The 18,004-nt window shown below is 50.3% G+C and overlaps 1 protein-coding gene across 2 annotated transcripts in view; it reads left to right on the top strand.

The window, feature by feature from the left end:
- Positions 1 to 18,004, top strand: part of CPNE5 (copine 5) — a 101,713-nt gene that overhangs the window by 31,525 nt on the left and 52,184 nt on the right. The window contains exons 4-9 of one of the 2 annotated variants that reach the window (XM_065912371.1): positions 11,805 to 11,908; positions 13,342 to 13,381; positions 13,602 to 13,678; positions 15,439 to 15,498; positions 17,558 to 17,608; positions 17,889 to 17,952. In XM_065912371.1, the coding sequence (XP_065768443.1) occupies positions 11,805 to 11,908; positions 13,342 to 13,381; positions 13,602 to 13,678; positions 15,439 to 15,498; positions 17,558 to 17,608; positions 17,889 to 17,952 (396 nt within the window). The remainder of the gene's footprint in view (positions 1 to 11,804; positions 11,909 to 13,341; positions 13,382 to 13,601; positions 13,679 to 15,438; positions 15,499 to 17,557; positions 17,609 to 17,888; positions 17,953 to 18,004) is intronic. The other variant, XM_065912372.1, reaches the window with a different exon arrangement.

Below are 18,004 nucleotides of genomic sequence, written 5' to 3'. Positions count from 1 at the left end.
ACAGTAAGCACTGAAGATGTTCAGAGATTGCGTGCATACTAAGTCGCTTCAGTCATGTTCAACTCTTTGTGACTCTATCGACTGTAGCCCACCAGGCTCCTCTGTCCATGGGATTATCCAGGCAAGGATATTGGAGTGGGTTGCCATGCCCTCCTCCAGGAGATCTTACCGACCCAGGGATTGAACCTGCATCTCTTTATATCTCCTGCATTGGCAGGCAGGTTCTTTACCACTAGCGCCACCTGGGAAGCCAGTTCAGTGGTTAGGCTGGAGCAAAAACTGGATAGGACATAGTCCTAGCCTCATTCACAGGCTATTAACCTCTTACTGGTGAGTGATTAGACCAACTCCTAATTGACTAGGAGCCAGATTGCCTGGGTTTGAATCCTCTTCCTTCCAGACATTTGCTGTGTGACCTTGGGCCAGTCTCTCAGTCTCTATGAACCTTATCTTATGTGTAAAATGAAGGTGATAATAGTACTGCCTCATAGAGTTGTTATGAACCTTCATTACAGGCGGATCCTTTACCCCTGAGCCACCGAGGAAGCCCAGTATTATGAACATTAGATGAGTTAATATGTGGAAAACACTTAGCACCTGGCACCTGGTAGGGCTTGGTGACAGTTGATATCAGTATTGAAACCAACTGGGCAGCAGGTACTCCAGGCAGCCTTTCATGCACATTTCCTTCTAACCTTGCCCTGGAGAAGGAAGGAGGCTCTGTTTTATCGATGGGGAAGTGTGCTCTCTGAGGGGTTACCCAGGTGGTCTCACATAGATAATAAGTAACAGAACCCTGGCCAGTGTGGGGCTCCTGGGCTACTGACTTGGCTACCCCTCCACACTCCCTGGCTATGGTCTCCAGAGCCCGCTCCCCCCGCCCCGCCCCCCAACCAGGGTCATCTGCATGGAGCTGACTGACAAATTGGGAGACATCCCTGAGCTGCTTCGGAGAAGGCAATGGCACCCCACTCCAGTACTCTTGCCTGGAAAATCCCATGGACGGAGGTGCCTGGTAGGCTCCATGGGGTCGCTAAGAGTCAGACAAGGCTGAGCGACTTCACTTTCACTTTTCACTTTCATGCGTAGGAGAAGGAAATGGCAACCCACTCCAGTGTTCTTGCCTGGAGTATCCCAGGGACGGAGGAGCCTGATGGGCTGCTGTCTATGGGGTCGCACAGAGTTGGACACGACTGAAGCGACTTAGCAGCACCCTGAGCTGCTTACTGTCACTGCCCCAACAGAGAGTTGTGGGGGAGAAGATAGGGACCAGGTTTTAGAAATCTGGAAGCAACAGAGAGAGCCTCTCCCCAGGCTGGCTTATTTCTGCATCTCCAGTGTCTGAGCTGGGGATGAGCAGGCCAAGGACACCCCTCTCTCCCTCCACACCCACTAGCAGCGTCCTTGCCCAAGCCTCCTGCCCTCCCTTTTCTATCAGTGAGCAGAGTGGATTTTCTTTTTTATTTTTTTTAAAATATTTGTTTATTTTTGGCAGTCTCAGATCTTAGCTACAGCAGGAAACTTCACTCTGGTTGTTGGTCCTGCAACTTGTGGGATCTTAGTTCCTGACCAGGAATCAGACCGGAATCTCCTGCATTGGAAGACAGAGTATTAACCACAGGACCACCAGGGAAGTCCCCAGACTGAATTTTCTTCTCTAGGCCTGGGTGGCTAAGCAAATTTTACACATCCTACTGCCTTTTTTTCTAATCGAGGCCTGGGGGCATTGCTAGATGTTGAGGGGAGCCCACTGGAAGGGCAGAGGCTGGATCTCAATGGAGCAGCTGGTTTGTAAGCGCAAAGGGCCAGCACCGCATTTTCCTCTCAGCCTCACCCTGTATGTAGATGTTTGGAGAGAAACCACATAGAACTGGGGCCTCCAGGGGACTCAAGCACAGAGGACCTCTTTAGATGGAGGACCGAAACCTTCTCAGGTGTGGAGGGTGAGTAGGAAATGTTAGTGGTTAGGGCCAGGAGTGTCTCAGAGACAGGGCTGAGTTCAGAGACTTGGGAGACATACCTGGGTGGCTTGGCCACCAGGGTTTGGGATTTATAAAGAACCAGAGCGTGGACTCATACATTTACAGAGGATGTTTTATGCCTCGGGCTCTCTTCTAAGTATGTTGTTGTTGTTCAGTTGCACCGTTGTGTCTGACTCTTTGTGACCCCTTGGACTGCAGCACGCCAGGCCTCTCTGTCCCTCACCATCTCCCAAAATTTGCCCAACTTCATGTCCATTGCATCGGTGATGCCATCCAGCCATCTCATCCTCTGACGCCCTCTTCTCCTCCTGAAGTATATTACATACACTAAATCATTTAATAATGCTCCAACAACCCTATAATGTATGGATAAATGGTCATTTCCATTTTATGGAAGAGGAAATTGAGGCTCAGAGAGGTGAAGGTGTTGCAGGAGGTGGGACCCCTTTCAGGGCCTGAGAGTGAGCTTTTTTCTAAAACTCAGAAATGAATTGTTCCAGAAAACACATGTGCTGACAAAGCAAACGACTTTATTGGCAAGGGGTGCAACAGGTTAAGGGAACCCAGGAGAACTACTCTGCCACGGGTTCACAGTCTTAGGTTTTATGGAAAGTGAAAGTGAAAGTCACTCCGTTGTGTCCAACTCTTTGTGACCCCTTGGACAGGACTCACACACTGCAGGCGTATTCTTTACCAACTGAGCCCCCAGGGAAGCCCAGGTTCTATGGCGATGGGATTAATTTCTGGGTTCTCTGACGGGTCATCTTGCTGGGCCCATGTTTGGTCTGACTCAGGGTCCTTCCTGGTGATGCGCGCATCTCTCAGCCAATATTCTGGGAGGATCCCAGTGCAAAGGATTCTGGGAGGTTGGTAGGACATATTATAGGCTGGCATCTCCTCACTCTTTTTGGCCCCTCCCCAATTTTCCCGATTAGTTTTTCAGCTGCAGCTCCCTGTTCCTTATCAGGACCTCCTGTTGTGAGGTAGCTCATGCAAGTGGTTATCATTGTGCCTGACCAATGTGATCAATTTTGGTCAGCGGTTCCCTAACAAAGGAATTTGACCAAGTCACACAACCAGAGAGTAGCTGAGCCAGGATTTGAACCCAGGAAGTCTGGCCTCAGACTGCTCTATTAACTACTTTATTGCCTTCTGTGGGAAACCCTAAGATCTGTCTTCAAAGCTTGAATCAGTGGTTTTTAAAGCTTTCTGAAGACATGCTTCCCTTTAAGAAATTGATGAAAACCATGGGTTCTCTCCCCAGAAAATGAGGACATGTACAGGCATTTGCATTTAATTTCAGGGCATCACAGCCCCCTCAGAGCTGGTTCTAATCTGGCAGTTGCCCTTCCCTGCTGGGCTTTCAGGCACCTGTGTGGATAGGGCCAGGATGTCTACTTTCTACAAAGTAAAGGCTGTGATGGGCGCTTTGGTCCCTGAGAGTCCCCACGGAGTCCCACAGGTGGGATGGCATCCCATCTGGGATGGGCTGTGCTGGGATCCTGCATCCCAGAGGGCTGTCACGGACCTTGGGTATCTAGGCTGCATGGCAGTAGTCACAGCTTTACTGGTGACATTAATGTTACGGTGTCTGAGAAGAATGGGGTGGAGGTGGGGACTGTTCTTGGTTTATGGTCCGTTAAAGTTGGAAATTGTATGAGTGTGTGAATGCGTTTGTGAGAGAGAAAATTTGTCAGTCAGGGGCCCAGCAGGAAGGAGAATTCTAGTCAACTGGTTTCACTGAAGAGATTTAATGGATTTCTTTCAAAGGTGTGGGTGAGGTTGAGGACACCCACAAGGGACGGTGCAGCACTCCAGACCTTGCAAAGACAGGAAGCTGTTCCCACCCAGGCCTGAAGGGGCAGTGGGAGGAGACAGTGTTACTGTTAGGCGAAGCACACTGATTGAAACCGCCCACCCTGGCCAGGCACCGTAGTAACCATTTGCATGAGCTGTTTTAGGACAGGAGGTCCTGGTAAGGAACAGGGAACTAATAAGCCTCCACCAACCGGAAGAGTTCGGGAAAGGTCAAAAGGAGACACCACATGTCCGACCACCTCCCAGAATCCTTCTCTCTGGCATCCATCTTGGCTGAACAAGGCGTGCACCACCAGGAAGGACTCTGAGTCAGAATGATTGGCTAAGGACAACCCAGAAACTAATCCCATCACCATAAAACCCAAGACTGCAAGCCAGTTCTGCAGAGCTGTTCTCCTGGGTCCCCTCACCCTCCTGCTCTCCAACCGGGTGCCCTTTCCCAATAAAATCTCTTGCTTTGTCAGCACATGTGTCTCCTCGGACAATTCATTTCCGAGTGTTAGACAAGAGCCCAGTTTTGGGCCCTGGAAGGGGTGCCCCTTCCTGCAACACCAGGACAGTGTGGTGATGCAGCTCCCCACCTGCCCCCAAAAATCTCCACTTCTCTGTGTCGCACAACCCTTGAGAGCCACTTAATTTAGTCCTCAGAGAAGTTCCAAGTCTGCCTCCCCCCTTTGAGGGTCTCACTGGAACTTATGATATGTAATTAATGCTGCTTAATTGATTTTCTTGGGGCTTAGTCATAGGGGTTTTAGGACCCCTTGGGAGCATCTTTTGTAACATGTCAGGAGCTTTTCCCACTGGGTTTGGTTGCCAGGGACAAGAAGTAAGCCTTTCAGAGGGTGAATACCCTGAATTTCCAGGCTAATTTCTCATTTGTGCTTTCTCTTTCTTCCCTCGGGGAGGCTGTCCCCGTCAGTGGGGTCAAAGTCCCCTCACCTACCCAACAATTCTCTAGGGTATTAGAGAATCACTTGTTAAAACAAAGAAGATTTCGGGCTTCCCTGCAGCTTTGTTAGTCAGAGGATTCCTGTGGCCCCCAGTGTTTGGTGGTCTGTTCCCCAGACTATAAGCAATGTCAGGCCCCCTCCCATCCTTAAGACCAGGTGTGGACAAAGGGCTTCAGAGGCACAGATCCTTCCTGGGAGCGAGAAGAAGGATGTCCTGGGAGCTGGCTGACTTGGCTCCGGATTCTGGGTGGTGAGGGGTTAACCTACTCACCCCTCCTCCCTCATCCCCCATCCCGCCCCCCCTGCAGAGCCAGATCTCCTGCCTCTGCCTGCTTCCTTCCCACTGCTAGTTCCCAAGTACCTCATCTCTCCAAGTCCCTTAGGCTTGAAAGTGCTCTAATTCTATGTAGAATGAAATATAGCCAAATTGATTTTTTTTTAAATTATCAGTTCATCTGTGTTCTGACCATCATGAATAGGAGTGTAAATTGGATCTGACAGGGACCCAGCGGCTCCTTGGATTTTTTAAATCCAAGTTTTCACATTTTTTTCTTTGTTAGTAACCCAAGTAATGAAGGCTATAAAACATGTTTAGTAAGTGCCTGGGTTGAAGATTCCAAACGCGGTAGTTTGTGACATGCATATGTTAATTACTCCCGGTCCTGGTAATTCATCACTGCCCAGCCAGGCTCGCTTGCCCCCTTTCCTGCTTTAGGAGATACTATGTGCCCTTGGAGTCCTCCTCCCTGTCCTGTTTCCAGGGGAACTCCATTTTCTTCTCTGGCAGAGATCAATCTCTAGGGAATTCCCCTCTATTGAAGCCTCGAGTGCCGTTTTAAAAGCAGCGCTGTCATCTTCCCTAATGGGTGTTTTCCTTGGAGTCTCTGCCAGGAGTGGAAGGAGGAGGCAGGCTGCACAAAGGCATACTTGCTCTTTCTGGGCTGGGATTTTTATATAAAATCCTGCCGGAGAGATTTTTTTTTTTTTTTTTAATGTGCTTGAGAGAGGAAGGCAGTGTATTGAGGAGGAGGTAGGTCCCTTTCTTAAAAGAGGATTCGCTGGAACCTGGGTGTTTTCCTGGAATAGTCTACATTCTAGAAAGCTATTAGGAGAAATTTTGTTTGCATCTGAAGACAAGAGGTATTAAAAATTAGCAAAGGCAGGAGAGGAAAATTCGGGAACTCTTTTGGAACCAGGTTATATGTTATGGAATTTGGTGGGTGGGGTAGGAACCCAGTCTTAATTCAACTCAATGTCCTCCCCAGGGACTTCCACACAGGGAGACTTCTATAAATGCTTATGAAGTAAATCTCATATTTACTTGGCTTTCATAATGCTTGAGGACTCTTGGCAGTTAGATGAAGGAAAAAACATAAGGAGCTTTGGAGTTAGACATACTTAGATTTAGACCCAGCTCTGTCTAGCTCTGTGACCTTGGGCAAGTTACTTATCTCTGACTTTCAGTTTACTCACTTGCAAAATCCCTGGAGAAGGAAATGACAACCCACTCCCGTGTTCTTGCCTGGAGAATCCCACGGACAGAGGAGACTGGTGGGCTATAGTCCATGGAGTCACAAAGAGCCAGACACGACTGAGTGACTGAGCACACACTTGCAAAACGAGTAACAACTCAGGGAGTTTTTGTGAGAATTGAAAGAGATGAGTTCAGTCACTCAGTCATGTCCGACTCTGCGACCACATGCGCTACAGCACGCCAGACTTCCCTGTTTTTCACCATCTCCGGGAGTTTGCTCAAACTCATGTCCATCGAGTTGGTGATGCCATCCAACCATCTCATCCTCTGTCGTCCCCTTTTCCTCCTGCCTTCAATCTTTCCCAGCATCAGGGTCTTTTCAAATGAGTCAGTTCTTCACATCAGGTGGCCAAAGTTTTGGAGTTTCAGCTTCAACATCTGTCCTTCCAATGAATATTCAAAACTGATTTCCTTTAGGATTGACTGGTTTGATCTCATTGCAGTCCAAGGGACTCTCAAGAGTCATCTCCAACACCACAGTTCAAAAGCATCAATTCTTCGGTGCTCAGCTTTCTTTATAGTCCAACTCTCACATCCATACATGACTACTGGGAAAACCATAGCTTTGACTAGACGGACCTTTGTTGGCAGAGTAGTGTCTCTGCTCTTTTATATGCTGTCTAGGTTGGTCATAGCTTTTCTTCCAAGGAGCAAGCGTCTTTTAATTTCATGGCTGCAGTTACCATCTGCAGTGATTTTGGAGCCCCCCAAAATAAAGTCTGTCACTGTTTCCATTGTTTCCCCATCTATTAGCCATGAAGTGACGGGACTGGATGCCATGATCTTAGTTTTCTGAATGTTAAGTTTTAAGCCAGCTTTTTCACTCTCCTCTTTCACTTTCATCAAGAGGATTATTAGTTCTTCTTCGCTTCCTTCCATAAGGGTGGTGTCATCTGCATGTCTGAGGTTATTGATATTTCTCCTTGCAATCTTGATTCAGCTTGTGCTTCATCCAGCCCAGCATTTCTCATGATGTACTCTGCATAGAAGTTAAATAAGCAGAATGACAATATACAGCCTTGACGTACTTCTTTCCTGATTTGGAACCAGTCTGTTGTTCCATGTCCAGTTCCAACTGTTGCTTCTTGACCTACATACGGATTTCTCAGGAGGCAGGTAAGGTAATTGGGTATTCCTATCTTTTGAAGAGTTTTCCACAGTTTGTTTTGATTCACACAGTCAAGGGCTTTGGTGTAGTCAATAAAGCAGAAGTAGATGTTTTTCTGGAACTCTCTTGCATTTTTGATGATCCAGCGGATGTTGGCAATTTGATCTCTGGTTCCTCTTTCTTTTCTAAATCCAGCTTAAACATCTGGAAGTTCACTGTTCATGTACTGTTGCAGCCTGGCTGGGAGAATTTTGAGCATTACTTTGCTTGCATGTGAGATGAGTGCAATTGTGAGGTAATTTGAACATTCTTCGGCATTGCGTTTCTTTGGGATTGGAATGAAAACTGACCTTTTCCAGTCCTGTGGCCATTGCTGAGTTTTCCAAATTTACTGGCATATTGGGTGCAGCACTTTCACAGCATCATCTTTTAGGATTTGAAATAGCTCAACTATAGAGATCCACTTAATCTACTGACTATTCAGTAAGGGGCTCAATAAATGTTAATTTTCTTCCTTCCTCCTACATGCATGCTAAGTTGCTTCAGTCCTGACCCCATGGACTGTAGCCCTCCAGGCTCCTCTGTCCATGGGATTCTCCAGACAAGAATACTGGAGTTGGTTTCCATGCCCTCCTCCAGGGATCTTCCGACCCAGGGACTGAAACTGCATCTCTTATGTCTCCTGCATTGTCAGGCAGGTACTTTACCCCTAGTGCCACCTGGGAAGACCCTGTGTTCCTACTGAGAATCTGCGATTCTTAACACCATCTGCAGCTTAAAATTATGTAGGGAACTTTTTAAAAATACAGTTGTTCAGACCCCACCCATTGAGATTTGGATTTAATTGGCCTGTGGTAGGGCTTGAGTATGGGTTTTGTTTTTGTTTTTGTTTTTTTTTGACCCTGCCTCAAGCCTTGTGAGATTTTTAGTTCCCCTGGCGGGGATCAAACCCTCACCATTGGCAGTGAAAGCGCAGAGCCCTAACCACTGGACTACCAGGGAATTCCAAGCATGGGTTATTTTGAAAATAATCTCTTGTTAAAGGATACATTTTTTAAAGATAAAATAATGATTCCCACAGAAATATAAATTGAACACATAGCAAAATTTTATTCAACTTATTCATTAATGAGGGAACCAGTAAGATGTTATAACTGGTTCAAATCCAACAACATGAACACATACACAATCACGAATGCTGAGATGAATTTACAAATAGATGCAAATCCACTGGGTAATAATCAAATAATCAATTGCATTCCACTGAGGGAAATTCATTTGCATTTCTGTGGATAAGAGTCATTTGCATTACGTTATGCTTTCTGTAATTTACAGAGTAGTAAAAAAGCTCAGAGGTAATGAAAGATGCAGACCTCTATGAAATCACATACCTGGATTAGTATGTGAAACAGGACACCCAGTGATCTGCTTTTTGGTACCTTTCGATGACTCCCATGCTTCCCCAGTCAGAGGAGCACACCCTGCCTTAGACCTTTGCATGTAATTCTGTGATGACTGTTCTCACGCTGTCTTGTAGTTACTATTTGTGTCTGAGCTGTCTCACCTTTGACAGAGGAGTCCTGAAGTATAGGATTCATATTCTACTTATCTTTGTAGCCCAGGACCCACCACATTGCCTGGCCTACTTCATAAGTGCTTAAAAACTGTAGAATTCATAATTGAATTGAATTGGATAACTCGATGAAACAAGCAGAACAAGTAGTGTTTTTGTTTATTTATTTTTGGTTGCTCTGGGTCTTGGTTCCTGTGCTCAGGCTTTCTCTAACGGCAGCGAGTGGGCTTCTCATTATGGTGTCTTCTCTTGTGGCGCGTGGGCTCTAGAGTGTAGGCTCAGTAACCGTGGCTCACAGGTTTAGTTGCCTCACCCAGACCAAGAATCGAACCCATGTCCCCTGCATTGGCAGACGGATTCTTTTTTATTTTATTTTAAACCTTTTACTGGGCTATAACCACTTAACAGTGCTGTGATAGTTTCAGGAAAATCGCGAAGCGACTCAGCCATACGTATACACGTATGCATTCTCCCCCAAACTCCCCTCCCATTCAGGTTGGGTAGGCTGATTTTCAACCACTGGGCCACCAGGGTAGTCCTAGAACAAGTCATGTTATTTTCCATCTCCTGATGAGGAAGCTGAGGCCTTGAAAGTCTCTGATCTTGTCACATGATCAGCTTGTGATAAAGTTGGAACTCAAACCTTGTCATCCATTCCCTCCTTCAATCTTACTTCATTCAACAACGAGTAGGTGTTCTGCACCAGTCACTGGGAGCAGTGGGCTTCTGCCATCCTTGCTCTCGGAACCTTACATGTAGGGCAACACGCTTAGAGAACGCGAGCCAGAATGCCTGAAGTCAGCAATTATTAGCCTTGCGACTCTAGACAAATTACTTGGCTTTCGGTGCTTTCATTTTCTCATCCATAAAATAGGGAAGTGAAATGAAGTGAAGTCGCTCAGTCATGTCCGACTCTTTGCAACCCCATGGACTGTAGCCTACTAGGCTAGGAGCTACTAGGCTCCTCAGTCCATGGGATTTTCCAGGCAAGAGTGCTGGAGTGGGTTGCCACTTCCTTCTCCAAAAAAAATAGGGACGCCTACCATAAAAGGATTAATTAAGGGAATACAGTGCAAAGTGTTTACAGCAGCTGCTGGTGCTATAATCATCTGTGAAAGATGAGGAAAACTTGGATCCTCCCGTTGCTTGAGAAGCTCTATTGGGATGAAAACAGTAGATCATGGTTAGGGCATGTGGTGAGTGCAGTCATAGGGAGATGAGGCAAACTATGGGAGTTGGAGAGCTGGACTTCTGGGGAGCTGAGTCCTTAAGCATTAGCATGGGAAACCACATGAGGTTTCCCACGTGGCTGAGTGGTAAAGACTCCACCTGCCAATGCAGGAGACAAAGGAGACTCATCTTCAATCTCTGGGTTGGGAAGATCCCCTGGAGGAGGAAATGGCAACCCACTCCAGTGTTCTTGCCTGGAAAATTCCATGGACAGAGAAGCCTGGCGGGCTACAGTCCATGGGATCGCAAAGAGTCAGACACAACTGAAAGACTAACACACTTTAGCCTCTTAAACAACGGGGTCATGAATCTGGGTTCAGCTTTATGGAATCCTTTGCCTCAAGGCCTCTTACAAGGCTTCGGTCAAGGCGTTGGCCAGGACCTCAGTTCCTTCAATGCTGGGCTGGGGCAGGATCCCCTTCTAAGTTCACTCAGTGGTTTTTGGCAGGATTCAGATTGTCAGGGGTGGTCCCTTGCCATATGGGCCCCTCCACAGGTCAGCTCACACTATGGCATCTGGCATCATCACAGTGAGCGAGAGAAAGAGGGAAGGTGCCCCAGACAAAGCCAAAGTCTTTTCTTTTTTTTTCTGGCTGTGCTGTGTCTTTGTTGTGGTCCTTGTGGCGTGGGAGCTTCTCTGGTTGTGGATCACAGGCTTAGGTTCCCCCCAGCATGTGGGATCTTAGTTCCCCTACTAAGGATCGAACCTGTGTCCCCTGCATTGGAAGACAGAATCCTAACCACTGGACCATCAGGGACGTCCCACCATAGTCATTTATAAGGTAACCTCAGAAGTGACTTGTGCTCTAGTCCAATCTTCATTAGAAGCTCGCCATCGGCTCCAGCCCACGTTCAAGGGGAGAGGATTACACAAGGGCATGAACACCAGGAGAAGGGATCTTCAGAGATCCCACAGCCCCTGTCTCTGCCTTGCGTTTACCATTGGGGCATCAAATCAGTACGCCTAAATCGAAATTCGTCTGAGAAGGAAGGTAGTCATAGAGGTAGCACGAGTTCAGTGGTGGCTCACAGAGAGTTGTCTGGTTGGAGGAGTCAGGACGGTTTCCTGGAGGAGGCGGCATTAACAATGGACCTTGAAAGAGTGAAGGACATGCCATTGGCCGAGAAGGGGAAGCCAGGTGGAGCACACAGCATAGGCAAAGGCAGGGAGGTGGGCAAGTGAAGGGCCTGCTCAGATGTCCAGGTATCAAAACCATCTCACTTGGGAATTCCCTGGCCATCCAGTGGTTAGGACTCTGTGATTTCAATCCTAAAGATCCCAGTTTGACCCCTGATTGGGGAACTAAGATCCCACAAGCCAAAAAAACCCGCAAAAAAAAAAAAAAAAAAACACTACCTAACCTGAGTAGAACCTATGTAAAGAAAGGGAGAGTTAAAGGGATGGCAGTGGCAATTAGAACCAGAGGTAGATGGCTTCCACTGTTAGATGAGGGAGCTCTCTCCTTGACTAGGGGATGGGGGGTGGTGCAGGGGCTGGATGAGGCGTGGTTTCCATTAATACCGGGTTCAAGACTGAGGGGCTCCGAGTCCAGTGCTCCCCTGCCCCTCCAGCCTGGCTGCGAGACCCACGCCCCTTCTCCTCTTGCAGTTTGGACGCACCGAGGTCATCGACAACACACTCAATCCCGACTTTGTGCGCAAGTTCATCGTGGATTACTTCTTCGAGGAGAAGCAGAACCTCCGTTTTGACCTGTAAGTAGAAGATGGTGCTGAGGTTGGAGCTGGGGAGGGAACCACGGTGGGGATGTGGGGCTCCAGGACCTGTTGTTGGGGCAGTGGTTTTCTCACTCGGGAAGGTAGGAGAGCTGTCACATCAGAGGAAACCCAGGGTTGACCTGGGAGAAAAGGGACTCTTAGCTGAAGTCCAGCCCCATGCACATCAGGAGATGGAAGAGAGGTGGGGAGAGGGAACAAAGGTACCCCGCTTTGGTCTAGTGTGGAAGCGCACTGGGCAATTACCTGATTCTGGGTCGGGTGGCTGAGGAAGATCTTGGGGGCAACTCCAGTTCTACCCCCAGGGAGCCCAAGTCCCCGGTGAACCTTCCCTCTGTCAAAGCTGGTTCTGGGGGCGGTGTCCCCTCCAGTTTCCCCTCCTTCAGGGGTTACCTGGCTGACCGGACTCAAAGCATCTGTGTGTTCATCACAAGGATGCCGAATGCCCCCCTCTCCTGAGGTTAAGGGTGACAGTGGGGTTTTAGTCTGGTGAGTAGGTGGAGGAGTGTTTTGTTGTTTTGTTCAGGGTGTAGGGTGGTTAGGAAGGACTGTGCCCCCAGAGAATTGTGGATGAAGTGGGGAAAAGGGGTTGGCAAAGAGGGAGCAAAGGAAAAAAATGTAGTAAAAGGAGACGAACGTGGAGGGAGCAATAGGAGGACTTGAGAGCCAGGGCAGTCAATGGAACCCATTACAGGGAAGTCAGCTTCCCAGATGACACTACTGGTAAAGAACCTGCCTGCCGATGCAGGAGACACAAGAGACATGGGTTCAATCCCTGGGTTGGGAAGATCCTAATGGGGCATGGCACCCCATTCCAGTATTCTTGCCCGGAGAATCCCATGGACAGAGGAGGCCTGGTAGGCTACAGTCCATGAAGTTGCAAAGAGTCAGACACTACTGAGTAACTAACACATACACAACTTATATATGGGATTCCCTGGTGGCTCAGTGGTAAAGAGTCCACCTGCCAATGCAAGACATGTGGGTTTGATCCCTGGGCCGGGAAGATCCCCTGGAGAAAGAAATGCCAACCCACACCAATATTCTTGCCTGGCAAATCCCATGGACAGAGGAACCTGGAGGACTGCAGTTCATGGGGTTGCAAAGAGTTGGACATGACTTATTGGCTAAACAACAACAACATAACTTATATATATAGTGAAGTGCCCAAATCTTAAGAACCCTACCCAATGATGCATTCTGATATCCATTTATTACCCAGATCAAAAGACACACTAGGTCTAGCACTTTAGAAGGCTCCCACTTGTGTCCCCCTCCTATTACTCCCAGGAATGTCCACTGCATTAGTGCCTGGTTTGGGGAGCGCATGGGTTCTGGCTCAGCTCAAGAAGCCAGACAGTTCAGGGCAGGCTGCCCCAGCTGCCTTCACCGTCTCTCTGTGTTCCCTGCAGGTATGATGTTGACTCCAAGAGTCCTGATTTATCCAAACACGTGAGTTCTGCCAGCGCCTGCCCCGCAATTCTGAAAGTCTCCTAAATGCCAAACTCTGAGTTGGCCTTGGGTTTCACTATGACACAGAGTGTGTGTCTGACGCTATATCCTGTCAATTCAGAGCCCTCGTATATCCATCCAGGGGTGGGGTGATGGGGGAGGTAGGATGACTGTGAGCCTAGTGGTTGACAGTGGTCTTTTTTGCACCCTGGATGTGCAGGATTTCCTGGGCCAAGCCTTCTGCACCCTAGGAGAGATTGTGGGGTCCCCTGGGAGCCGCCTGGAGAAGTCCCTCACGTAAGTAGACAGGGAAGTGGAGCCTGTCTAGGTTGCTTCCTCAGCGATGGTCCAACTTCCTGTTCATCCTTGCTGAGGGTTGGCTCAGGGGAGGGGCAAGCCGTCAGCCAGTCATCATGGGCAGTCGGAAATAGGGAGACTGAAAGAGCCTTGCCCTTGCAGGACTTTTAACACAATTATCTTGGAGGGACCTCGGCTCACTTATTAGAGCCTCACATTCCTTAGAATGGCCTGAGACATCACCTAGTCCTCACCCACACCCAACCCCATCATTATACAGGGAAAGAAACTGAAGCCCAGAGAGGGAAGTGATTTGCCCAAGGCCACATAGCTAGGAAATAGAGGAGCTAGGATTTGAACCTAGGGATCTGCTTACATTGAGTTTGTTCAGATTGTTCCAATGGCAAAGCCCTCCCCATCCCACCCTGCACCTGCATCATAGGGTTTTCAGTGCTTTAGGGGGAAACTATTACACTGAACAGGCTCCGCCATGAGGAGTCCCAAGGCTTCTCACCGTGGAGCCTGGGGGTGGCTTCAGGGACCAGCCAGGCTGGCCAGGCAGTGGGGTGACCTCTCTTGTCCCTGTTCCCCGGGAAGCCCCAGGAGCAGGAACCAGGCAAGAGAGGCCTGCCAATGGGGACATGTGTCCAGGTCACAGGGCAGGGTGGGCAGAAAAGCGCAGCACACACACCCCCCCCTCCCCCCGGGCCTGCTTCTGCCAATTTCACACTGGACGCTGTCCCCTCACCATGATCAATAGCTGCAGAATGTGTTATTGGGGGGAGGGGCCTGGTGTCTTTCCAAGGTCCTGTCTCTAACCCCCAATAACTGTGTGGAAACTTCAGAGCCCCCAGAAAGTCCTCCTCTCCCCCAAATGGTCTCCTCCTCTGGCTTCACAGAATATAGTGATAAATAGCTATCATTTCTTGAGACTAGGGAGTAATCCCATGTTTGAGGGCTCTGAAGCTTATAGAATTTGAGTCCCAGGAGTGAGTGTGTGTCTGCCCCTCTTAGCTCCCAACTGCCTGGGTCAAAAGCACATGAGTTATTTGGGTCTGTTTCCTGTGTTGCCCCCTGGCCTTCCAAGGGTGGAGGGGCACACCTTGGGGGGAGGGGCAGATGGAGAAAGACTTTGGATTGGGGAGGAGCCAGTGGGAGGAGCTTTAAAGGTCAAACAGGATCTAAAATGTGGAGATGCAGGGTGCTGGTGAAGGAGGGGACCTACTTCCCCCACTGAAGCTTTCCCATGTCCAAGTCTAGTTGCTCTTCTGGCTAGACCTATGAATGGCTTCCTTTCAAGGGGTGTCTGTTCTGGGCCAGACAGTGCTTCGTCTCTGTGACCTCACGAGGTCAGTCTCCCCATTTCACAGCCCGCACACCGAGCCTCAGAGAGGCCACACAGAGGTTCTCAAACTGAAGCAGGCATCAGCGTCCCCTGGAGAGCGGATTTCGCACAGACCGCTGGGCTCCAACCCAGGTCCGGGCGACGGTGCGAGAATTTCCATGTCTGACACAGCCCCAGGGGAGGTGATGCGGCTTGTCTGGGAACCACGAGAACCTCTGAGGTGAAGTTGCCCAGAGCGTCACCTTGTTAGGTTTGGGAAGAATACCTCTCCTTCCCCTGGCCTGTGGCTCTTGGACCTGTTCTGATGTTTGATCCAGAACAGAAACCGGTCTCAAAGAATCTCGATGATGCCGAGAGCTCTGGCCTCTCAGGACAGGGATACTCAGCTCACAGCGTGCTCTTTCTCTCTCCACAGAATAGGAGCGTTCAGCCTGAATTCCAGGACAGGCAAGCCCATGCCGGCTGTGTCCAACGGGTAGGCCACCAGACACCTCTGGCCCTGGAGTCCTCACATTCAGCCAGCTCTGCAGAAGGGGGCCTCAGGGTCCTGGTCCCATCCCCGCTCCCATCACTGTGCCTTCTTCAGTCCTGCTCAGGGGCACAGACAGGGTCCTGGGTCCCTTCTGAAGGACCCAGATGCTTGGGGCCACTCACTCTGCAGCTGGCCCTCCCCCCACCCAGGCTCGAGCTCCAGCATCCCCAACCCCAGGGGTCAGAGGACTTCGGGGAGCAGGGTGGGGCTGAGAGGTAGGGGCTGTTTCTGGGCATCAGCAGGGACTGGGCCTTCTTCCTTCCTGTCCTCTCCCCAGGCCCACTTTCTCCCCCTCCCACCTCTCAGCCTTCTCCTCCCTTGTCTTTATCTCCCCTCTTCTCCAGTGCTTCCACTGCTGGACATCAGCCTCCTCACATAGTAAATTCTGCTAAACCCTCACTTTCCGCATTTGCTCACCAGCTGTGGTGGGCTAGCCACGTTGCCCCAGCCCCCACCCTGATCATCTGCTTTTGGCTGGCCTCCTGCAAATATGGCCACGAAGACCTCCCACTCCTTCCCTTTCCTCTCCTGGTTGGAGAGAGGGTCCACATCTGGAAGGGGGTAGGGGGGCCAGGGTAAGGAGCATCTGCTCGGGGGACCCACCTGGAGGGGCCACTGGCCTTTGCTGAGGGCTCCTAGAAGTTGGGGTCTCAGTAGCTGGACTGTCCATCAGATTAGCAGGATGTAGGAAAGGGGCCTTCACAGGACCTAGGGATGCTCACAGCCCTGGAAGGGTATGGATGCTAATTTACAAGAAGAGTAGAGAAGCAGCAATTGGAGAGGGAGCAGGAGTCAGAGAGAGAAGCAGAAAGGGAGAGCAAGTGGGAAGGGAGGGAGAGAGAGAAAGGCCAGGAAGGTGGGAGCTGACTGGGGCTGGAGAGCGTGGAAGGAGAGATCGGAAATAGACGCTAAGAAGCAAGGAGGGGAGCAGATGGAGAAACATTGGACAGAGGAGGCTGGTGTGAGCATTCTATCTCCCTGGTCAAACAGATCAATCTTTACCAGCAGGCAGGGCTGGATGGGGGTGGCGGGGCTTTGGGTTACTCAGCTGGCTGCCCAAGCCTAGGGGGGACAGGCGGGCCACCTGGCTGGAGCAGAGGCCACTCCAGCTGCAGCCCTGCTCTGGCCGCCGCATCTGGAGGGATCCGGGCTATCTCATCAGCCCCCTGCAGAGGGCCAGCTCCCCTGCCTCCCCTGCCTCCTCTGTTTGAGAATCTCTCCCTTCGAGAGCTGGCACTGGAGAGAGCTCCATCAGTCGTTCTCCGAAATGTGTTCCGCAGCCAGCATGTTGTGGCCCTGAGGCTGGCTCGAGTGTGGGCTGCATTTCATCAGCTTTGCAGAGTTGTAAAAGGAGCCAGGCGGGGAGAGAAATGGTGCTCTTGAGGGCCTCCTCCGTGTCAGGCACGGTGTGTGTGCATATCATTTTGTAAAATGGATGCTACAGTCACACCCATTTTATGGGCTCGGAAACTGAGACTCAGAGAGGTGCAGTAATGAGCCCAAAGTCACACAACTACTGGACAGCTGCCATTTTCTTCTCCCTCCCAGGGGCCTGGCTGTCCTGGGACCTCCCCCCAGCTGGGGTTAGTCCCAAACATCGGAGTGGGGTGGGCTGGTACCTGGGTGGGGTGGGGTCCCTCCTGACCAAAGGAAGAGATCATGGTAGAACCCCACCCTGGGAACTTGCTCCCCTAGAGAGGATTCTCTGGGGGAGGGGGGCCAACTTCACATCCTGGCTGCCTACCTCCTAGAGGAGCCTCAGGGTTGGCCGAGATCTCTCTCCCCCAGAGAGACCCCAGCCAAGAAGTTGCAGGGGAGGGAGCCATGGGAGACAGCCTGGCAAGCTGCCACCCAGAGTACACCCTTCCTCCTGTTTCACTGCCTCTTACTGCTCTCCTTCCTCCGATGGATCAGAGTGGCTCAGGGCTGGGATGTGCCGGGACTCTGGGGGTCAGCTGGGTGCAAGGTGGGGTGGCTAGCCCACGAGGTCTTTTGCCCACAGAAGTGGTCTCTGGATGGAAAGTTTGAGAACCACTGGTCTGGAAGCCTCCGGGTGAGTCTGGATGCTTTTCTAGGACTTTCAATGCAGACAGTACCCTTCTTGGTGGGCTCTTGGGGAGCAGGGGGTGGGGCAACTCCAGGCCTGGGAGCCTGGCCCAGGAAGCAGTGCCCTAGGTCACAGGAGACTCTGTCTTCTTAGGGGCTTCAGAGCAGATCTGCTGGATGGTGGTGGGGAGGCGAGGGGAGGATGAAGAGGGCTGATTCAGGGAGAGCTCAGGCTTGTGGCTCTGTCTTTGTCTGACTTTCCATTCTCTTATCTTCTCCTCTCTCAGCGGTGTCCCAGGGAAGAAATGTGGCACCATCATCCTGTCCGCTGAGGAGCTCAGCAACTGCAGGGTGAGTGGCTGGGGATGGGGTGGGGATGGGGCAGTGATGGAGGGCAGGCTGG

This window comes from Muntiacus reevesi, chromosome 20 (assembly GCF_963930625.1).
Source record: "Muntiacus reevesi chromosome 20, mMunRee1.1, whole genome shotgun sequence".
Lineage (NCBI taxonomy): Eukaryota > Metazoa > Chordata > Mammalia > Artiodactyla > Cervidae > Muntiacus > Muntiacus reevesi.
This window is presented reverse-complemented; position numbering and strand designations above follow the sequence as displayed.